The sequence below is a fragment of the Thamnophis sirtalis genome, unplaced genomic scaffold (genome assembly GCF_051295495.1).
Source record: "Thamnophis sirtalis isolate CommonGarterSnake01/CBP01778 unplaced genomic scaffold, rThaSir2_p1.2 scaffold_4, whole genome shotgun sequence".
Lineage (NCBI taxonomy): Eukaryota > Metazoa > Chordata > Lepidosauria > Squamata > Natricidae > Thamnophis > Thamnophis sirtalis.
The window spans coordinates 84,956,309-84,979,894 of NW_028261384.1; the positions used below are offsets into that span (position 1 = coordinate 84,956,309).

Genomic DNA, 23,586 nt, shown 5'->3' on the forward strand with positions numbered 1-23,586 from the left:
GGAGTGCAAGACAAGACATAAAAGAAAAACGTGAGTAAAAAAAATTAACCATAAAACACAACATTCACTCAACATTCGGGCGGGGTGAGAGTAAATCCTATCCCCAGGCCTGACGGGATAGCCAGATCTTGAGGGCTGTGCGGAAGGCCTGGACTGTGGTGAGGGTACGGATCTCCACGGGGAGGTTGTTCCATAGCGTCGGAGCTGCAACTGAGAAGGCTCTCCTCCGCGTAGTCGCCAGCCGGCACTGACTGGCGGATGGAATTCGGAGGAGGCCTACCCTGTGCGATCTGATGGGACGCAGGGAGGTAATTGGCAGAAGGCGGTCTCTCAAATAGCCAGATCCACTACCATGGAGCGCTTTATAGGTGGTAAGTAGGACCTTGAAGTGCACCCGACGATCAACAGGTAGCCAGCGCAGCTCACGGAGGATCGGTGTTATGTGGGCGAACCGTGGTGCGCCCATGATCACTCGCGCGGCCGCGTTCTGGACTAGCTGAAGTCGCCGGATGCTCTTCAAGGGTAGCCCCATGTAGAGCACATTGCAGTATTCCAGCCTAGAGATCACAAGGGCTCGAGTGACTGTTGTGAGGGCCTCCCGGTTCAGGTAGGGCCGCAACTGGCGCACCAGGCGAACCTGGGCAAATGCCCCCCTGGTCACAGCTGACAAATGATGGTCAAAACTCAGCTGTGGGTCCAGGAGGACTCCCAAGTTGCGGACCCTGTCTGAGGGGTATAAATTTTGCCCCCCCAGCCTGATTGATGGAACGTTAGCCGAATTTTTGGGAGGAAAACACAACAGCCACTCGGTCTTTTCCGGGTTGAGCACCAGTTTGTTAGCTCTCATCCAGTCTTTAACAGCTTCAAGGCCCCGGTTCATCACGTCCACCGCTTCATTGAGTTGGCACGGGGCGGACAGATACAGCTGTGTATCGTCCGCATATTGGTGGTACTTAATCCCGTGCCTCCGAATGATCTCGCCCAGCGGTTTCATGTATATGTTGAATAGCAGGGTGGATAAGACCGAGCCCTACGGCACTCCATAGGTTAGGGGCCTCGGGGACGATCTCTCCCTCCCCACCAACACCGACTGCGACCTGTCCGAGAGGTAGGAGGAGAACCACTGTAGAACAGTGCCGCCCACCCCCACCTCCCGCAGTCGTCGCAGAAGGATACCATGGTCGATGGTATCGAAAGCCGCTGAGAGGTCAAGGAGAACCAGGATGGACACATGGCCTCCATCTCTGGCTCTCCAGAGATCATCGGTCAATGCGACCAAAGCGGTTTCTGTGCTGTAACCGGGCCTGAAGCCAGACTGGAAGGGGTCAAGATAGTTAGCTTCCTCCAAGGTACGCCAGTCACTTCCTGGGATAAACCTACCCCACAGGATTCTCCTATATGCCATCTTGAGTTCACAAGAAAAAATAGAAAAACATATATCGAACAATAAAAACATAAACAAATATTTCCCTAGCATTGGTACAGAAGCAGATTAGTTGAAAAATGTTCCTGCCTCTTGTACATCTCAAGAGAGTGTTAATAATCCTACAAGAGAAGATGCAATCAAATAATAAAATCATGTTAGCCAATACGAATAGGTGTTTGTTAAGGAACAAAATAGGGTCTTTTTGGTTTTGGTTTTGTTGCTGATCCAAACATAAAGGTCTTCTATTGCGGTTCCTTTAGGACTGATGCTAAGCCTGAAAGCTTTTACTAGTGAAAGGAACATCTGTTCATCTAGGTGTTTGTTTAACTGGTTTTGCACCCTTGCTGCTCTAGGAAGGTTTTGGGGGATTTAAATAAAGATTAGGGGCAGATTTATTGATTTAACAATCTTTATTTGTGTCCATGTCTTCATCTTGAGACTCCCTCCTGAGAACTGCCTGGCCTCATCCCTGCAGTTTTATTGGAAAATTTCTGAAGTAGTTTGCCATTCCCTCCTTCCCAGAGAGTGAACGATCAAAGGTCATCCAGTGGGCATAATGCCCAAGGTGTGACTGGAAATCTCCATCCTTTGGCTTCTCTCCTGGTGCCTAAAACAGGGCACTAGAGGTGGGTTTCAAATCCCGGCGCTACTGGTTGATACATGCATGCACTCATGTGTGTGCTCATGCATGTGCAGAAATGTCCCGCCACCGCAACTAACGGTTCGGCTGATCCGGGCCAACTGGGAGCAACCCTCCTCTGTATGGCACAAATTTGGATCTCTACCAATTGTGGCTGTTTCTAAAATGTTAATTTAATTTTATACTTGCTAAAATATGAGGAAAATATAGTTACATTTGAAAATAAAATACTGTATTGCAGGGGGTAAGCACCTATAGACATAATTTAATATATTCAAAACTACAAAATTCAATGAAGTACCATAATTTATTCTTACAATATCTTTAACTGTGCTCAGTTATTCAGTTAAGTTGGAAACAACACTCTAAGAATGTCTAATAATTTCATCTCAATAAAAAAGCTGAAGGCTTGTTATGGTGCTTGAAAGTTTAAACAGGAAAACAATATTAGCGATGCTTTTGTAGCACACGTAGTTACTTACAGTTTCTCCATAGGAAAAAACCCAGTGATTTGTGGAGGTCTGATAAATAAAGAAAAGCAGAAAAACCAGTATAACTATAAGACCACAAAATAAAAACAAAAACAAAAACCAGTCTTCTCAGTCATCCCTTTGGGATGTAGCACCATCACTTTCAGATATTCTTTTTCCATCCCTGCCTCCGAGTGAAAGCACAGGTACTGATAGCCTTCCAAAAGGCTTAAAGAGAGAAGGTTTGCTTAATCATTTGGGGGGAGGGTATTTCATAAGGTAGGGACAGCCACAGGAAAAGTCACACTTCCAAGTTTCCACTAAGGGGCAAGATTTCAGGGAAAGGACCTGGAGCGTATCTACCCTATTTGAGTGGTAGGATGGGCAGGGAAAATTGACCCCGCAAATATCCTGGTCCCTGCCATGTAGGGATTTACAGGTAACAACCAGCACTTTGAATTACATCCAGAAGGAAGACAGCATAGCTCAAACAACAGCGGTATAACATGGGCAAACATAGGAACACCCAATAGAGAACGTGTCACTGATTTTTGGACCAGTTGTAGCATCTGAGTTGCCTTCAAGGACACTTGAAGTGATCTTCAAGGGCAGCTCCATGTAAAGTGCATTGCAGTAATATAACATTTGGCCAAATCCAAATATGCCCAAATAATCTTGTAATGAAAAAAATATAAATGTCCTCTAACTCACAAAAATGGGACTATTCCCACTGTAATTTTACTTCGGCCATGTCATGCAGGGGAATTTACTGAAGAAAGCAAAGATATATTGGAAGAGTTAGCAGTAAAAGGATGCCAGGCCATCAAAGAACACGATGGCTGGACACCATCAAACCTGACATTAGCCAAAGCAAACAAGATTGAAAGATGTGAAGAAACTTGGCCATAGAATTATGAAGAGTTGGACACAACTGAACGCATCATGATCACCATGATCCTATTTTTTCATTTTTTTTCTTAAAATATATGCCAAGGAAAAACAAGAACAGAAAGGGTGAAGAGGGCAGGAAAGGGAAAAGGAAGGGAACCGAAAGGAAAAATAAAGAGAAGAGAAAAGAGAAGAAACAATACCTTGCGTTAGCCCAAGTATATAACTTTTCCTCTTCATCGGACTCTTCTTCAGACTCTTCATCATGCAGTTTGTCAATCATGCTTTTCTTCTTTATTTTTTCGACAGGCTGGTACATGTCCTTAAACCACGGAGGCTCAAATGCTGCTGCTGAAGTCTGAGCATCAAGAAAGGATATTAAAAATGATCATAAAATTTCATTCTGAGGTTTTAATTTTCATATTCCATTATCATTTTATTTGTATCTCAAATTCAAATTCCAGTTCCTGGAATGGAATGGAGGATCTAGCTGAAGGAATATGTGGCTAGTAAATTAGAGCAATTATTAACATCTAATGAGGTGTCTAATTAGACAAACACTAGTTTTATTTCATATGGTAGAGAATTCTGGAACATATTTTGTACTTCTTCCAATTAATGTTAGTAGCCAGTAAATATGTTGGCCTTAATGTGTTATTTAATTGGGTTTAGTTATGATCTATGAAATAAATGTACTGTATGCCTTAATGTTGTTTGGCATTTGATTGATACAACACTGGTTTAAGTGAGTTGTGTGGATCACTATTATTCCAATGGGATCTTTTCAAAAGACCAACTTTGCTTATGCACACAATTTATCAAGTTATTGGGTTTGAAAGAGCTGGAAAAAATATTTACAGTGTACAAAACCTCCACAAACCATATTTGTTAATCTTGGTATATTTAATAAATCACAATTGGTTGTAGCAAAACTTTTTTTCTGAAAAGATCCCATTGGAGTAATAGATAAATACACAAAACACATACAACCTGTACAACATTGTTTGTTCAGTTGACATTTCACACATTAAGTTACAAACAAGTCATATTTTCCCTTCAAGTTTTGTGATTCCAGCCATTGTGATATATTCCAGAAATAATGTTTTGGTCACCCACTGTTTGGCACGATATGGAAAATACAGTATGCCATAAAAATGTCTATCAAAATGATTCAAAATATTGATTTTCCCCCTAAATATTATAGCATATCTTTGGATATTTGAAATTATCAGCCATCTAGAAATCACAAGTGTAAGGCAGGCTGGGCTCAAAACCATTGGCTATTACAATAGCCTTCTTCTCATTCTAAACAGGGAAGCAAGACTGTTTTGAATTATTTTTACATGAGCAGAAAATAAGAGGGCCTCCTGTTCCTGAAGGCAACTGATTGTCTTACAGGATCCAGAACAAATGGTGAGAAATGGGAGAAACTGGCAAATTCAGGAGCAACAACTGAAAGCTGCCATCTTTAGCCACACTTCTGTCAATATGAAGTGATGGCTTAAATGACTTTAAAACAGAAGTAACTTTAAAACAGGAACAGTTACATTTACAGAGAGTACAACAGATGGCTCTAGACATCAGTTATCAAGTAAGAGCCAACCTATGTTAAACACTGCAACCAAATGCTAACATCTATGTACTCAGAAGTAAGCCTCATTGAGTCTAATATACTCCCAATATATATATATATATATATATATATCAGCACAAATAAAAACACACACATATATATATAAACACACACATATATATCCTCCCATAATTGGGGCTTACCAGGGGTTGTAAAAATCTAATATATATATATATATATATATATATATATATATATATATATATATATATATATATATATATATATATATATATATATATATATATATATATATATATATATATATATATATATATATATATTAGATTTTTACAACCCCTGGTAAGCCCCAATTATGGGAGGAAGCTAACTGCTTCCATCATCTGTCAATCGGCTCGTCACAAGAGTCCATCACGACAGAAACCCAATATTTTTACTGTTGCCTTTGTTATATTTGTGGTTTTTTTTATTTGTGCTGATAATTTATTTGCCCTTTATTTATTTATCAGCACAAATAAAATAAAAAAAACACACACACACACATTATATATATATATATATATATATATATATATATATATATATATATATATATATATATATATATATATATATATATATATATATATATATATCCCTCTCTTCCTCTCCCTCTCTCTCCCTCCCTCTCTCTCTAACAAATTTATGTATCTGTCCAACTCACAAATAAGTGATTCCAGAGGGCTTGCAAAATTGTTAAAAACCCACCTTCCTGTCACACTTTAATTTGTATTATTATTATTAAGACTTGCTAATTCAGGTTTTCCTAAGCCACATCTGTAATACTTTGAAAATGTGAGGCCATGCTTTTCAGATCCAATAAGACAACTAAGTAGCAGATCACCAGTGGTTGCTTCTGCATCAACAGACCTGTTTTTCAAGTGTACCTCTCTCCATTCTATCCAGAGGTGTCCTTAAACAAACAATCAAAAATAAAAATAATGAGATCTTAGCCTAGATAAAACGCTTTGGCAGTGTGCAAACAAAATATGGCATACATTTATGTGGAGGAGTACACAAACTCTTATCATTTAAATGAAAGATGTATTTATTTCCATCTCTCAAAATGGAATCAAAAGGCCTTTTCAGTCAAAAGACTCTTCTGTGCATGTACAAGCAATGTAGAAAGTAGAAAGGGCCTGTTATGCTGAAACACACAACTGCAATTGTCTCCAAGGATTACGAATGCATGTTGCAGGTAACCAAGTATCTCTTTGAGGCTTTACTTATTTTGGGCTTCATTAGCATGCATGCCCGCCTGGCAATCTCAATTTTAGTGTTTGTTCAGCACTGAAAATAGTTTAAAGTTGCCAAGACGAGAGGGGGACGTATAACACCAGTTGAGGAATGTAACAGGAAGCCAGTGCTTTACATACATATTCAGCCAGCAAAATGGATTATTCAGCCATGTTCTCAGTGTTTTCAACTTTTACATGCAGCATCCTGTGCTTTTTAAAAGTGAAACTCACAAGTGCATTGCCAAAAAATCTTGAGACTGGTCCTCATAAAGAGATTTTTAGAGCAGAGAGTTGCAAATAACTAAGTATCTCCAGGCAAGAGTTACCGTTTTTCCAGAGGGGTCCCTTCCAATCCTTTGGCAGCTTGCTGAGAATAGATCTGTTAACCCAAAAAGAGAGATGTGATCGTGAGGGATAAATGTAAAGATTTTTCACAGCGAGGAAAAAGAAGCAACGATTGGCTAGAGAACAATGTCTTTTTCTCTGTTTCCCAGTAAGAAACTCTTCCTTTTCTCCATCTTCTGTGTGTAAAAAGGCCTTTGTCTCCAACGTGGTTCGATAAGCCTCATAAGGAGATCTTATGGATCAAATCAAGCCTTCCAGCCCAGTGTTCTCTATCGGACTTGAATCCAACTCTACACACCTATTTAGTTATCTCTATTTCCCTCCCCTCACCAATAATTTTACAAAAACCAGTCCCACCCTTTCTTGTGACGTTGCTATGGCACTGTCACATCTGCTGCGGCTCTCTGTAGTTCAATATATTATATTAAATCCTGCTGCAGTAATGGGATCTCCCTGAGTTAGTGTTTAAGGAAATGTTAGCTCTTCACGAAAGCAATATTTTGAAAGTTGGAAACGTTTATTTTTTTTAATTACTGGGCTTTGAGATATAGTGGTTTAATAAATTAATACAAGGATCTCTAGGAAAATATTTTAGCTTACCTTAATTAAAATCAGCATTGCAATAATAATCATTACCAATATTGTCACGGAAAGAGCCAATTCAAAATGAATAATGTTGCTATTCTTGTGTTTTGGAATTTCCTGCCTTGCTATCTGCAAGGTTAAACAAAGAGAAGCAAAATGGAAGATAAGTTTTCATGTATTGCAACATTTTCTTCATCCTGACTAATGATGTACTGTCCTACGTGTTAAATGTTTGTTTCCCCCCCCTTTTTCGAGTTGTAAGCCGCCCTGAGTCCCCCCAGGGAAAAGGGCGGCATATAAATAAACTTCTCAAATCTCAAATCTCAAATCTCAAACTTGTACTCATCAGATATATTTAAGGTGACCAGATTTTCAGATTGGTAAAGAGGGACACCATTGACCGGGGGGGGGGGGGGGGGCTTGATTAAAATTTTTATATTTTGTCAAAAGGTCACCCCAGGACACTGAAACCATCATAAATACGAATCTGTTGCCAAACAAAATTTTGATCACGTGACCATGAGGATGCTGCAATGGTTGCTAAGTGTGAAAAATGGTCGCAACGGTCGCTAAGTGTGAAAAATGGTCATCAGTCACTTTTTTCAATGCCATTGTAACTTTGGTCACTAAATGTTTCCCCCCTCCTCGAGACACCTCATTTCCTCCTTCATTCCTCTTGCTTATCTACCTTCACCTTATCCGTCTTCTGCTCTTTCCCTCTCTTCCTTCCTTTCTCCTTCTATCCTCTCTTCTTTCCTCACTCACTCCCTTCCTCCTTTTCTCTTCCTTTCTCCTTTCATTCTTTTAGCTTCCTTTCTTTTGCCTATCTACCTTCTCTGTCTTTCTGCTCTTTCCATTTCTCTCTTCCTCTTCGCTTCTGTTCCTTCCTCCTTCCATCCTTTCACCTTCCCTCCTTCCTATTTCTTCCTTCTTCCTTCCTTCTGCCTATCTACCTTCACTTTCTCTGTCTTTCTGCTCTTTCCCTGTCTTCCCCTTTGCTCCCTCCCTCCCTTCTTTCCTTTCTAGTTCCATCTTTTCTTCTTTCCTCTCTCCTCCCTTTTTCTTCCTTCCTTCCTTCCTCCTTCCTCTTGCCTATCAACTTCATCCTCTTTGTCTTTCTGCTCTTTCCCTCTCTTCCCCTTTTCTTCCTACCTCCTTCCCTCTTTTCTCCCTCCCTCCTTCTTTTTCTTCCTTTCTTCTTCCATCTTCCTCCTTCTTCCTCCTATTCTTTCTCTTTCCTTCCATCTTTTCTCCTTCCATCTTCTCCCCCCTCCCTTCTTCTTTTCCTTCCCCCCTCCCTCCTTCCTTCCTCTTCTTCCCACTCTCTCCTTGGGAGGGGGTGGGGTGGGGTGGGGCAGCAGAGACCAAATAAAGTCAGAAAATCTTATTAAAACTTTCTTATTTGTTGGATCGCATTACTGCGAACTTATAATTAGGGGAACATTTTGCAACCGAGGGTGCTGCAAGGAAAGAGGGGGAGGCAGCCCTGCCCTTTCCCCAGTTTTGCAAGGAATGAGAAATGGTGATTTAATCCGAAGCAACTGCAATCGGAACCGCAGACAGGGAAAGAAAGAAAGAAAAATCCTTGTAGTACAAAACCTACCTTTGCATGGTTGTGAGAACATAGGTAAAACAAAACAAAAAAAAGCACAGCATCCCAGGGGAAGAAGGCGGGGCTTAGCAGTGAGAAGATGGAGTTTCAGGCTATTCCTGAAATTCCCCTATTCCGAAGGAAATTGGACGGGTCGTTTCGGACCCTAGCTGTCCCGGAGAGACAGTGAAAGGTTGGGGGGAGATCCAGTGACCTCAGAGACTTTCGCAAGTCTCTGGGGGGCTTGGAATTTAACCTCATTTGCCAGTTCCTTCTGGATTAGCTGTAAGCTAACCGAAACTGCAGGTTGCCCCTAAGAATGGTGGGAGTGGTTTCAACTGGTAAGCTGATTTTATTACTCAAAGAGATACGGTCCGCATTAAAATTTAAGCTAATTGAAACCAAAGAACAGAAGAATCTAGTGGCGAATTGGTGTTTTTTTAATGGGTTTATGGCCGGTGGTTACCCTATTTCTTAAATGTTTTAAATGCTATTTATGTGGATAAAGGAAATATTACTCCAACATTCCCTCTGACTCTCCTTAAGTGGGCTGTAAACCAATTTACTACAATTTGGCTTCTTACAATCTGACACTTTTATTGCTTGGCTGTGTTGGTCTAAGATCAGATAAGATCTCACAGCTCCCAGCGTGTTCTTACTTGCAAATATCTTAAAGCTTCTAGCTGCGTCACAACATGGCGTCTATACATGCTTCAAATGATTCGTTTCAAATGATTTTCTCTGCATTTCAAAAGTTGTTTGACACATATGAAAGATTTGAAAAAAAGCTGGACTATTTAACATTAAAATATGAAGAAAAAAGTGAGAACGTTGAATGTTTGAATGTTCCTGAAATACAAATGAAGAATGTCAGAAATGAAGTTTCTCAACTTGCTGACATACCGGGCGTCTGGTTTACTTCGGAGGGAGAAAGAGATGCAACGCTTGAAAGGGGGGCAGCCATACAGAAGATTTATTTCAAAAGACAGAGCGCAGGAGGAATGAGAAGCATTAAAGAATCTATACTTTATGAAACATCATTTGCAGAATTTTCGATACCACCCTTCAGAATTAAAGACAAGCTGAAAAGTGCAACAAGCCTAGGACAACATTATTATTATTATTACATCAGAGGCATCCTAAGCAAAAAGGTGCGAAGATATTCCTGTTTGGACTTGCTTATAAAAACATTCGGTAAACTTGTTCCACGAATGGCAATAGGACTAAGAAGGTTTTGTTATTAGAGAGACATAGGCTGATAGATGAAAAGAATACAATTCAAAATTAGCTAAATCTAATTACTCTTATTTGTAATAGACATAGCTGAATAATAATTGATATTGATAGTAATGTATATAATGTGGAGTTGATATGATAAATAATAATTGGATATGAGAAGGGAAGGTTGGAAATATTTTTGGACCATATACAAAGGTTATTAATCACAATAATTATCACTATTAAAAAATAAAATAAAATATATACAGTTAAATGTTAACTAATATGGGGAAAATGTTACGATATACGATATAATTACATAAAGAAGGGAGAATGATAATAAACTATACTGCATGGAAGATGGAATTTTTGGTATTAAATATTATGGATGTTCAGCTAAAATAGGATATGAGGATTTGATGTTAATTTCATTTACAAACAAGTAAATGAAATGTCAGCATATGGTTATGGATTAAATCTTTGGCATATTTAAGGATGAAGGATATTTAAATAACAGTAGTCAACTAAAAGTGGAGGTATAATGATGTCAATATGGTAAACATTTGAGTTAAGATATTTGAATTAATATGAATTAATGGAAGACATACACCAAAACATGTTGTAACCAGCTGATATACTTTTTTTATAATATATACCTGTGTCCTTTTGGGGGGGGGGTTCTCTTTTGTTTTTCTTTTGTTTTTCCCTGCCTTGTTTTTTGTTCTTTTTGTCTTCTTTGTTGTTGTTTTTTTAATAGCGGATTTATTTTTTATTTTTTATTACACAGACAACAATGGGAAGGGGAGAAGATGGGAAAAAAGGGGGGGAGGGGAAACCCATCTTCACATACAATATGTCGTTTAATCACAGGTGCATCCCTACTAAGTTTATACATCCCGTATCTCTCTGTTGTATATTTAATAAGCACCACAATAAGCTAGGGTTTAAAAAACAAAAAACAACAAAATAAAACAAGAGAAAAAAAAGGGTGGGGGGAGGGGGGGAGGCCAAAAAGGACAAAAAAAAAAGTCCAAAAAGGAAAGGGAAAAAAAAAACCACCATCATCACATGCAGCATGTCGTTTGGTTACGGTTGTTTTAACATCTACATCTTCAAATAATATTTACCATCTCAGATATTTCCTCTAATGTAACTAAAGGTCTCATTTTCCTTCTACAATATATATTCAGTTAAAATTAGCATTGTTTTCCCCCAGAGAATATACTTCTATTCATTGTTAACCTTGCATTTCATACCTTCAAACAGAGATCTTATTCCTTCATTGTTCAACAAGGCATCGCTGCCTATATATACCAGTTTTCATTTGTTCCCCTATTAGAATTGCCTTATCAGCAGCGAAATATCATTATAGTAAGTTCTTAACCTTATACATTATATCACCAGACCTTATATTAGTACTTCCTTATATCATTGTTTTTGTCTTCTTTGTTGTTGTTGTTGTTATTGTTGTTGTTGTTTCCCCACTGGTGTGGGCATGTATTGTTTAAGAAACAAAAATTATTATCATCATTTTTTAAATAATAATTATAGTCAAATGAAAATGGATATATGATGATGGTGACATGTATGAATATTTGAGTTAAAATGCTCGAGTTAACATGAATTATGTTTGTTGACTGTGGAAGAGATGCACAAAAGTCTATTTGTAACCAACTGATACACTTTCTATAGCATGTAAAGAAAGATGTTGTATTTGTTTTAAATTAAAAATTAAAAAAATTTAATTTAAAAAAAAAAAGCACAGCGTCCCTCCTCCCTCTGAATGGGGCTCAGCGTGACTCTGATTTGAATACAAGGGCACGGAGCCGGGCGGGGAGATAAGCACCTTCATTTGCATTCTCTGCAACCATGATGCTTTGCAAGTAACATTCCCCGGGCTCCCGTGACTTTTTGCAGATTTTTCTTTTCGTGATTAAAAAAAAAGAATGGGACTTCTTTAAAATGCCACAGAATGAGCTGTCAGCCGGACAAAAATGCAACCCCTTCCTTCGTCATCCTCCTCCTCCGTCACTAACAGCTGGGGGCTCAAAAATCGGAGCGAAAAGCCAGTCCTCCATCTCTTCCCTCTTCCTGGATTCACTCCAAAGTTTTAAATCTCCCTTCTGTGCATAAACACTCCCTCTCTCTCCCTCTCTCCCTCTCTCTCTCTCTCTCTCTCTCTCTCTCTCTGTATCTGTTTGTCTCTCACTCTCTGTGTGGCTCTTTGCCTCTATCTCCCTCCCTCCCTCTGTCTCTCTCTCTCTCTCTGTCATTCTCTCTGTGTGTCTGTCTCTCTCTCTGTGTGTGTGTCTCTCCTCCCTCCCTCTGTGTGTGTTTGTGTGTGTGTGTGTGTGTGTGTGTGTGTGTGTGTGTGTGTGTATCCCTGCCCCTGTGGATGGGCTCCGGACTAGCAGAGCCTCCTCTTCCTCCTTTTTAACCAGGCGATCTTCGGCTGCTGCACAATACCAAGGGCACGCGTTGCCTGGTTTGCTGAATCCGGCGCAGCTTCAGAGAAAGAAGACATGCAAGAAAGCCCCCCGCCCCCACCCATCCCCGCTGCCTGAACGTTTGAATGAAGGAGGCTGCAGGCTCCTTTGTCCTCGGCTATGCAATTTTCTTTCGTTCTCTGCTGCCCGAACGAGTGAATGAAGCAGAGGGAGAATGAAAGGAGATTGCGTCCCTTCTGTCTCCCCATTGCTCAGAAAAGCAACTCCAGGAAGGTCCTTTGGTGGCAGCAGGCATCGTAGAACCTGCCTGCTAGCAAAGGACCTTCCCAGAGTTGCTTTTCTGAGCAACGGGGAGACAGAAGGGACAAAATACCAGCCGGCTGGGATGGGTATACAGGGCTGGGGGCGGGGCAGGCTTACTTCCGAGTCCGGTTACAAAAATCAGGATGTTTTAAGAATGCCCCGGGACACAGGACAAATTGTGCAAAAGCGTGATTTTCCCGCGAAAATCGGGATGTCTGGTCACCTTAGATATATTGGACTGTTCTGTAACAGCTTAGTTGTCAGATAATGTTAAGCAAGAACTTGCTTAATTTGAATGTCTTAGCCCATATCACAATATAAAAATTTAGCAACAACTATAACCGAAACCCATTTCTTGAAGATACTCTACTAATCCATAATATGTTTTTAATCATGTTTTATTAACTTCTAACTTGAACTTAGAATCCTGGTTTATTATTGATTTATACTTTGCCGTACCAGAAGCCCTTACCAATTTATGGTGAACTCAAGATAAGACAAAGGCAAGTTTCAGAATTTTTGTTCCCCTCCAGGCAGTCTTGTAATTTTCCTTGGCAACTTTTACCCATCTATCTTGTCTGCTGAATATCAGACAGATGGAAGAGTCGGAAGTCTTTATGCCAAAGCATCTATTAGCCCTACAAAACCTGACAAAATACCCATTGGATTATATCAGAAAAAAAAAATCCCATAGGCAAGTCTTATAAATGCAAATTTATAATAAACCCACTTTGGAATTATTAAAGTACAGTGAACCTGCAAATCATATATTTTATAAAAATTAAGTTTACAAAATATTAACAAAATCTTCATAAACAACTGACCAAATGTACTCCTATAAATATAAGATGGGAAAAGTATTATTGGTGCTAGGACATGGGAGAAACTAAGTATCAGGATAAAAAATATTTTCAGAAATGAGGCAGGAATTAGGTAAACAAGCAATGATTATTTCTTTATGTGCAACGCTGTGTAAAGATTATTACAAACTTTCAATTAAAGTAAACCTGATTTATTATTATTTGAATAGAGATATGTACTGTATATTATTGTCCAAGTTTAATTTTTACTTACTGTTTAGGAAACTTTTATCAAATTTACTATTTAAAAAAATTTATATATTTATTACAGTATCCATTTTGTCCCTTTAAAATAGTGTATCAAAATTCAAAAGCAGAAATTAAGTTGAAAAATCTGGCCAGTGAAAATGGTCCATCATCATCTTGTCTTAGAAAACATTTGACTCTGCCATTGTTCGGGAATTCTGTTTTTTTTATAGACCAGTTATCATCTTTACACAAGAGACTGCAGACTCTTGCAATTCTTCCAATCCATAAAAAGCTCCTTTCCCGGGGGGGGGGGGGTATATTTTGATCCACTTACCCTTTAATAACAACAACAGTTCTACCAACCCGGTTTTGTTAAAACCATATAATGTTATCTGAAATCTCTGTTTTAATTCCAGTGAACCTCATTTTGTTCTTCTTTGTCTTCACGTTTCAGTTACTTTACCTTTGTGCTATATGCCACTCTTCCCAGATGCTGAGGAGCATCTGTAAGAACTTTACATAAAAACACATGTCACTTTTGCTTGAGAATAGCCATACAGTCATACAGAGAAATGGCATTCTCACATTACTATATAATCAATCTAAAAGGGCTTTTACTCTAGAACAGTAACTGCTTTTACAGAAATGAATGTACAAATAATTTACACTAATTTGGTCTTAGAAGACACACTTCTAAGTAACCAAGTCTTGGTAAAAGAGTGCACTTGTTAGGACTACTTATCTAGGTTATTTTTACCTCATCAGGGGGCTTCTCCATTTTTCTGGAGCTTCCTGCAGAAATATTGCTTCCATTTTTAGCTGGCAAAAGGTATCTCAGAGCAGGTAACCTCGCTATGTCTGCAGATCTAATGAATTTTCTCAGGAAAAAATGCATTATATTGATCAGTTGAGGACAAGATTTCTGTATGACAGGTTCTTGGCAGTCTATTTTCAAGACACGCATAAATTTGGCAATTATGTTCCTGAAATTCTTATTTGGAAATATAGTTGCCAATTTTTTTTGCCACTCAGATTCAAAGGCATAACGTTGAAGAAGAAAATTATGAGTTGTTGATAAAAAATCAAAAGAAGGGGGAGCAGAGGTCAAGTGTCCATTATGCTTCCAATAAGTCTCATCATGCAATAGTTCTTTCAAAGTTTTAGACAACTCGGTAGTGATTCTGGAGTTTCTTCCTCTGATTTTTAAATGTCTGGCAAGGTTTTTCTCTTTTGATTGCTGAGCCTCATGTTCCTTCTCCCAAAGTTTCTCTCTGATGTATTCATTGTCAATATTTTTCAATTTTTCCTGATCATTATTTAAAATGTGTTTTACATGGCTGGGCCTTGCTGATCTGTTGCCAGATTTTAAAATGAAGATAACTTTACCAGACTGATCCTCACCACCATCATCCACTACAACCGAAGAAGTCAAAGGAGGCAGCTGAGTCGGAAGATGTAAAATTGAGCGCTTCCGCAAGGAGTGAACTGATGGTTGAGGAAACCTCTGAAGGGAAGAAACCTGCCAAGGATCTAGTAGTGCTACAGGCTTCCCAGTTTTTTCAACCATTGTATGTGAAGCAGGTGTTACCTGCTCTCCTGCACGTATTCCAGAAGTTCTTCCAAATCTCTGCCTTTCTGTTACCAACTGAAGTAATAAGCCTCCATCACTTGGTTTGTTTCCAAGGTCATGAATTTCCTGTACCATTGTCTGGTGGCTCTTTAACCTTTCCATAGGGTTTTTAATCATCAGGTTGATGTCATCAGCTTCTGAAATTTCAGTAGCCACTTCCTTTTGGCTCTCCAATTGATAAGATTTCTCTTTTTTCCCTTTTATTTTTGCTTTGGGAGTGACTTGTGGCCACTTCTTAACCTTCAGAGCTACTTGTCGTCTGGCAAGCTTCCACCATTGCAGAGTTTGCTTTTTTACAAGTGCATGATCATCTTGTATTATTTTTTGATGGCTGTTTAACCATTCCAGAGGGCTTTTAGATTTTATGTTGATGTCCCAGGAATGTTCTGAAATTTTTGTATCCACTTCCTTTTGGATCTCCAACTCATGAGTTTTCTCTTTGTTTTCTGCAATTTTTGCTATGGTAGCCAGAGGCACTTGTCGCCCTGCAAGCTTCCACCGTTTTTCAGCCACTGTATGTGAGTTATGTTTTGCTTGATCTTCTGCACGTTTTCCTGTGGTTTTTGCTAATCCTCGCCTCTTTGTTGGTAACCTAACAGGTAAGTCTTTTTTTCTTGGATTATTCTGAAGCCAATGATCTTTCTTTCCCTTATTCTGATGGTTCTTTAACCCTTCTGAATAGCTTTTAGTCGTCAGGCTGATGTCCCTAGAAGCTTTCAAAATTTCTGTAGTTATATCCTTTTGGACTTCCAACTCTTGAGTCTCTCCCTTTTTGGTTATTTTTGCTTTGGGTGCCACTTGTAGGACATTGGATGATTTGTGCAGTGTTTTCAGCAGATTTTCATGAGATCCTTTTTCATCCAAATATTCATGAGGATTTGATTTAGTTAATCTACTCCATTTTAAAATTGATGACCTAAGAAATTCAATGGAATTACCAAGTGTCTCCTGAATATGCACATTGTCATAACTAGGAGAATTGGTATTCCTTTTGCAATTAATGTTTGAGGCTGGGCATGGAAGTATAAATCCATCCAACCGTTCAAAAAATACCAGCATTCCAATCAGGAAAATTTGGGTCGCAAAGGGGGCAACACATCTCATGATGCCCATCCCCTCTTGCTCGTTTTACCCAAGTGAGGGATGCCTTGGAATGTTGCAGGCAACAATTGAGGTGATTCTATGCAGTTACTAAGCAACCATATGTTATTCCATATAGAGGCTGCAGGAGAATGCCACTGCTGTGACATCAGTTTAATATCATTCCTGACATCATAGAATTCCCAGAACCATGGCAACCATATAAGTAGTGACCTCTGTTATAAATAATGAGTTGATTTTATGATATCACTCAGATAATCACAAATGTTCTTGGGTCAGAGTCACAGTAGGGAATACTATCTGTTTCCACTGGAAAATCAGATTGTAAGACCAGGCTATTGTTCTCCAGCTACTAAAACAAATTACTGCATATTACTTATAGCTAGAAAAAAGGGGGATAAACAATTGAGGAAGGAAAGTATTAGGACTTTAGCTTATATACCGCCCCGTAGTGCTTTGCAGCACTCTCTGGGCAGTTTACAATGTCAGCATATTGCCCCTAACAGTCTGGGTCCACATTTTACCAACCTCAAAAGGATGGAATGCTGAGGAAACCTTGAGCCATTCATGATTAATACCAACTGTGGGCTGAGTTAACCTGCGGCAGTGCAGGTAAGATAATCATCCGCAGAAGAAAGAGCAGATAAATGATAAACATACATTCCTGTGAAACATACAGATATCTTCCTTCAAAGTTTATTTATTGTATTTGTGTCTCATTGCAAGCAACCCAAATCCTGGGAGTTTATATGATGAATACCATCTGTGGGACAATTTACAATAGTCATGGTAAATCTAAAAAACATAAAATCAACCTTGAGAATATTAAAAATTACAACTCAGGAAGGAAAAGAAAAAAAGCAGTAATAGCAAAAGTGATCTGAAGTAATTTAAATGTCTGAATACAATCTGGGACATCAGCCTGATTTCCAAAGGAAGAGTTTTCAAAAAAAACAAAAACAGTTATACTGGAAAGCAATCCCTCCTGGTTTCACATTTATCACATTGGGGATTATAAACACTAGGGATATTTGTGGGGAGGAGGGAACATGAGGATGGTATGTGCATTTAAGTGCCATGGCAAATAGAAACACCATTTTATCAAATGTCCTAACTAGTAAATGATTGCTGGTGGCTTTGGGGTGATTAAATCATCACATGCCCATCATTTCACTATACTTGCTCTTGATAAACATGCCCTCCCCAGAATCTACCTTTGAAGAAAAGGAAGAGCCAGCACAAAAATAATGGACTTAATTTAATGACTAATTTAAATTACTTGCCTGCATAATATACTGCCTGCATTTAAACATTGATTGATCTCTATCTGTATCCCTTGACAATTCTTATATAGAGAAACTTCTCTCAGACACACAAACACAAGCATGCAGACCCTCACACCCCCATACAATTCTTTCTTAGTCCTGACAAGAAAAAGAGGAGAATGGAGGACTATAGGGGAGCTGGAATGGAGAGAAAGGTGAGAGAAAAACTGGAGAAAGGAAAAAGTAACTGGAAAGGAAGAAAAGATGTTACAAAAGAGGGGATTATAGCCCAATTGATTTTACCAAGGGTTCCGTTCTCAGAACAGGAGGGTAAAGAATTGAGGCGAGCCAGGCTTAAGGCTAACAGGTTTATTTCTAACAAGGTTGCCAAATGTGGCAGCTGATAACGTGTTCGCTCAGCTAAAGGCAACAGCTGAGACCCTGTTTGACAGCTCCTTTCATATGTGCTCTCAAACAGGAGACCAATCAGGAATGAGCATAACACCCTCTAGGGAAAGCGGACCAGAGGGAAAACTCCGGACACAACATTCCTGCCCACCTAAAGAGCGCATGCGTAGACCGCTAGGTAGGCTGGGCAGCGCCAAACCCACCCAGCTGTTCTCAGTTCGACTTCAGTGGCCAGAGTAGGAGGATGGGTCCCTGTGGCTCCTGGCTTCGATGGATACTGCATCACCACTTCAGCTGATGTGTGCCTTGACGGAACTTTTACACCAGCTGTCAAACAGGCGACCAATCAGGAATCAGCATAGCACCATCTAGGGAAAGCAGACCAGAGGGAAAACTCCAGACACAACACAAGCCTAATCTCAAGGGCATCCATACTTTTCAATAGCAGTATTTGCCAGTCTTTGCATTTCTTACTCATTCTTTTCTTTTCAAGTTTCCCCTATTCTTAGCAACCCATTCCCTCAATTTACAATGACGTAGGTGTGGGGGTGGGGGAAATAATTGCCCTATTTGGTATTTATGATAGAAAGCTGTTATCTATGTTATTGAAAATATTAATTATAAATAAAGTATAAATTATAAATAAGGAAACAGAAGCTCCGCCAATAATCTGCTATTCTCCTTCCATGTTAAAATTGCACAAAATCATCTTTTCTCCTAGAGCTGTGATGGTGAACCCATGGCATGAGCCATATTTGCTAGCATGCGAGCTGTCAGATCCTGTGCGCATGTGCGTGCCAGCCAGCTGATCAGGAAAGCTTCCGGAGTTTGGGGAGGGCAAAAACTCTCACCTGCTTGGGGGCAGGGCAGTTACGCACTCACGTGTGGGTTTGGGTTGAACATTCATGTGCAAGTGGGCGGGGCACATTGAACTGTGGGTGTGGGCATGTGTGCATGTGCGTAGCTCATGCGCACACAATTTTCACACGCCTTTACAAAAAGGTTCGCCATCACTGTCCTAGAGGGTCTAGCTGTGAAAATGACAATTCAGTTGCCTAGGAAGAGAGAGAAGAAACATCTTGATAATTTATTTTACAAAGGCTGAATTCTTCAGTTCTCACAGATTTTTAATACAGTACATTTTGAAACATTCCAATTTCTTGGTGCTTTCTGCAGAGTTTAACAGAAGCTGCAAATTGCGGAATGGGCTCCTTCCATTCTTTTCCCATCAACTTTCCCTGTAAGTTTTCACATGGATTTCTTGGATTGTTACCTATTGTTCAAAGAAAACCCATCTGTTCAGTTCCAAGCTAAGAGAGGGGCATTGGAAATAAAACAGAGGCCAGCTACTTAAGAAGGTCCATTTACTGTTGACCAGAACCATCAACAGCATGATGTTCTGGGGCAGCTGACCAACTGCTTGAATGAGTGGGTGGATCTTTATAGGTTTCCGTAATGCTGCTGGGGGTTGTGCAATGTTTGAAATGCCACTATGAGTTGTCCAATATAGTGAGCTCTGTGTCTTTTCCATTTACTAACTAGTGGCTTAATCCTACCATGTCCTAAAGATCATGTCCTGTTCTTAGAATCTGGGTGGAGGATGTAAATTTTAATCCCATCACTATTTGTATGCGAATAATTAAGAAAGACTGGCTATAAGAACATGTTTTTCCATTTCTCCTTTGGGGAAGTATAATTGTTAGATTTGGATGAAGAATAGAGTCGAAGCCAGTTGGAATCAACAAACTCTTTATTTGCTACATACTAACTAACATGACAAGCTGCAGGCTATCAGCAGTCTTTTGTTCTGAGAACTGTCAGCCTTCAGCCAACAGATTCAACGCATTTTCCTGCAGTTGGTCTGGGTGGCTGTTATCCAATAGATTCAAAGTATTTTTCCACGGTCAGTGCAGACCGGAGTGGAAACCTCTGTCTGCACCTGCACATATACAACACCCCTCACTGCCTAGCTGGAGCCGACAATTCTTAGACCTAATGCTAAAGCCGTACTCTTCCAAGTAAGCAGATGGGCGGCCCGTGTGCTCTGACTTCTCCCAGAGTTCTCCCATTCTCCCAGAGTTCTCTGGAGTGACAGTTGCTGATTCCCTCATTCATGAGGAGCCATCGAGAGGAGAGGCCATGTGTGGCCGCAGCCCTCTCCTGAGTCAGTTTGGTTGAACCCTCATCCGGATTCAGCTTCGGTGGCAGTTGGGCCTCAGCGACAGTTGACTTTGGCAACATGGAGTTCAACCCACCCAGCACTGGGGCTTGGCTCCCTATTTTCTTTTCTTCTGCGTCATTTGTTGGTTAGGCCATCTTGTTTAGTCGGCTGTGGTCAGTTCCTGTGAGGCAGATTTGAAGTTGATCAATGCGATGGTGCCACATCCTACCATCCTCTAGTTCCACATGATTGGAGTGTGGTCCCGTCACTTCCACAACATGAGCCAGCAGCCAGGTGGGGCAGCCTGCGTAGTTGCGGGTATATATTGGGTTTCCCTGGTTAATGTTTGCACTTGGCTGTGGTGGGAACCTCTGTCGAGTAGTCAGGATGTAGCCCATCTAGGTTAGTTTGTAGTCGGCAGCCCATCAGTTCCATGGGGCTCTTGTTTGTTGTGGCATTGGGTGTGACATGCTGTATCAGCATGTATTTGTAGGCATTTCGAGTAGGCACCCACCACAATTAGGAATGTCTGCCTGTGCATTGGTTCCGCGAAATCCAAATGTACTCTGGATCACGGTGTTTGGGGTGTTTTCCATTCTCGTGCCGATGCTAATGTGGATGCTGGCCTTGATTCTTGGCATGGCTGGCACGTGACCCATTCTGCGATATTACTGTCCATGTTCGGCCACCAGACATAGCTGCATGCCAGTGCCTTCATTTTTATTATTCCAGGGTGACCCTCATGTAATGACTGCAAGATGGGTTGCCTTAGTTTGGGGGGGATCCCTACGTGCTTTCCCCACAGTAAGCAACCCCGTTGAACAGACAGTTCACGTTGCCGGTTGTTAAACGGCTTGAGCTCTATGCTTACTGGTTCCTTGGGCCATCCCCTCCAGACACAGTTCAGTACCTGCAAAATTGTCTGGTCCTTGTGGACTGTCTACTAATTAAAGTTAATATAATTCATTATTTTGTACAAGGATCCCTGAGAAAATTGATCTCCCTCAAGCAAAATGCTGACAGATGCAGAACTGGAACCTGAACTAATACTATGTATCATATGGTGTTTCCTCTGTTTCTTGACTGAAGCTATGTTATTAGCTTTGCTTTATGGATAAAAACAAAGTTTGTAGCAATACAAAAATAAATTCTTTAAAAATATATGATGAACATGGTGGAGGGAGCAGAAATGCTATGTCCATGATGACGCAGGCTAACTAAGAGCCATGGTGGCGCAGTGGTTAGAGTGCAGTTCTGGAGGCTATTTCTGCTGACTGCCGGCTGCCAGCTGTTCCGCAGTTTGAGTCTCACCAGCTGAAGACTGACTCAGTCTTCCATCTTCCGAGGTTGGTAAAATGAGGACCCAGATTGTTATGGGCAATATGTTGACTCTGTAAACAGCTTAGAGAGGGCTGTAAAGGACTGTGGAGCGGTATATAAGTCTAAGTGCTATTGCTATTCTGATGAAATATGTAATCATGATGATGTAACTACATCATTACATATTTGTGAATCTTCATTTTTATTTAATCAGTTTGCTCCTCTACTTTTATTGGATTTAGAGAACACTTGAATGGATATGGTCAATATTTCAGCCTCTCCCAGTTTTATAGATTTTAAGAGGCAAACTACGTGCCCTGCTTCGCTAGAAACCTCAGACTGTGAGCGCGTGCACACAATAGCGTGCAGGTGTGCTGGCATCCATAATGCAAAGGCATCCATAATGCGTGCATGCGCCCCACAGGCGCATGCACGCACAACCCTCCCACACCCCATGTGCCACACTGCTCGCCTCCAAGCTGAGCTTGGTATTTCCTCCAGGGGGCTGAGGCGTAAACCAATTTTTTGTACTATAATTGCTCTCTAAGAAAGGCAGGTCCTTCCTATTCCAGCTGTAATATCAGAATCTGCCTGGGGACAAGCATGTGCAGGGACCTGTTTTTTGGGTGTGCTAGTGATTATAGGACATATTTCTCAAGTGCTAATTTTTGTATTGTTGTAATTGTTGGGTATTTGAAGTATTTTAAATGTGTTCACTGCCAAGGGTCACTTATTGAGTAGGTCAATTGTGCAACTGAATGAATGAATGCAGTTTCTTCCAGAATCCAGGTTTCAACCTTTTATCATTAGTCTTATTAGGATTCTCTGTGCCACATGTTCCTGAATACAGAATGTTATTGTTTGCTGGATGAACATAAACCCACAAGAAGCCTATAGTTAGTTTGCAAATAAGCATTGCCAAGAAGTATTTATAAAATATATCTGTTATTTATTCAATAAAGTTAATTATCTGCATAGGAGAATAAAAGGTAATATTAAAATCAAGTTTGGAATATGCCTATTGAGAATTTTTTTTAAAAAAAAGTGGAGAATAATAATAGCTTATTTATGAGAAGGTCACTTTGCTTGAGGAGGACACCAAGGATGGCATGCCTTCCTAAAGAATTCAGCAGCTATTTTGGCACAAGACATTTTAAGAGCAGTCTGTAAAGTGTAGAAGGCACAAGAAATCTTCTGGAAATTGCATTTGTTAAAAGTAAAATAACATTCCCTTTTCTCCAGCTATTTAATTCAAGAGACGTCCACTAAAATCAGTCTTCTTGGGAGATCTTGCTACGTATGCCTTTAATATCCAGTATTCACCAAATGTCAGGATAAGGATGGATTTGCTTGGGAAGGCAGGAATAATGGGTGAATTCAAGGAAGTATCTCTGTGGGTTCCTTTCCCAGAGTTGATGGCAAGGTGCACTGGTTGTTGTAGGACTATAATCCAGACAGAAAGTGTGCAGCTGGCAGTGTTTTTCCATTGCTCCTAAGCTTCTGTTTTCCAATTGCCTTCTGGAGAATTCCAGACTCTTATCCAATTCCAAAATCTTCCAAAAAGGACTGGCACAGTTGAGATCATTTCCAAAGGAATTCTTGCAGTTGCTGGTGATATTTCTGTCGACGGACACAACGAGGGCAGAAACTGACATTTGCCTGACAACTATTGTGGAAGACAGTCTTGCACTCACTACACCTGTAAGGAAAAAGAAGTATATCAATTCTAGAAGTAACTCATCATCTGTGAGCAGTTAACTACTTGAGAAGGTCACGTTAGAGCTCAACAGCCAAGTTGGAATTGCAGTACAACAGATTGGAAGGTATTAGATATTCTCTTTCTGTATTATTGGCTCCAAAGGCCAACC

The 23,586-nt window shown here is 40.1% G+C and overlaps 2 protein-coding genes across 6 annotated transcripts in view; both read right to left on the reverse strand.

Annotated features, from left to right (window-relative positions):
* Window positions 1-2,544: 2,544 nt before the first annotated feature.
* Window positions 2,545-16,576, reverse strand: LOC148045945 (uncharacterized). The gene is made up of 7 exons (XM_087714419.1): window positions 16,147-16,576; window positions 15,849-15,921; window positions 15,595-15,713; window positions 14,591-15,414; window positions 7,241-7,354; window positions 3,628-3,782; window positions 2,545-2,587 (listed from the first exon to the last, which is right to left on the reverse strand). The coding sequence occupies exons 1-7, from the start codon at window positions 16,574-16,576 to the stop codon at window positions 2,545-2,547; spliced, it is 1,758 nt and encodes a 585-aa protein (XP_087570545.1).
* Window positions 16,577-22,589: 6,013 nt separating this feature from the next.
* Window positions 22,590-23,586, reverse strand: part of PLEKHM1 (pleckstrin homology and RUN domain containing M1) — a 49,941-nt gene continuing 48,944 nt past the window's right edge. For 3 of the 5 annotated variants that reach the window (XM_087713247.1, XM_087713248.1, XM_087713249.1), the window contains one exon: window positions 22,590-23,417. In XM_087713247.1, the coding sequence (XP_087569373.1) occupies window positions 23,300-23,417 (118 nt within the window). In that variant the 3' untranslated portion in view covers window positions 22,590-23,299. The remainder of the gene's footprint in view (window positions 23,418-23,586) is intronic. The other 2 variants (XM_087713250.1, XM_087713251.1) reach the window with 1 other exon arrangement.

Bases quoted from the DNA above. Each gene is read 5' to 3' on its own strand.
- LOC148045945 (XM_087714419.1), bottom strand. From the start codon at position 16,576: ATGGGCATCATGAGATGTGTTGCCCCCTTTGCGACCCAAATTTTCCTG. The intron at 15,922-16,146 runs GCTATTCAGAAG...TGGCTACCATAG, and splicing joins CATCAGCCTGACGACTAAAA to CAAAAATTGCAGAAAACAAA. The intron at 7,355-14,590 runs GTAAAAATAACC...TTAACCTTGCAG, and splicing joins TGGAGAAGCCCCCTGATGAG to ATAGCAAGGCAGGAAATTCC.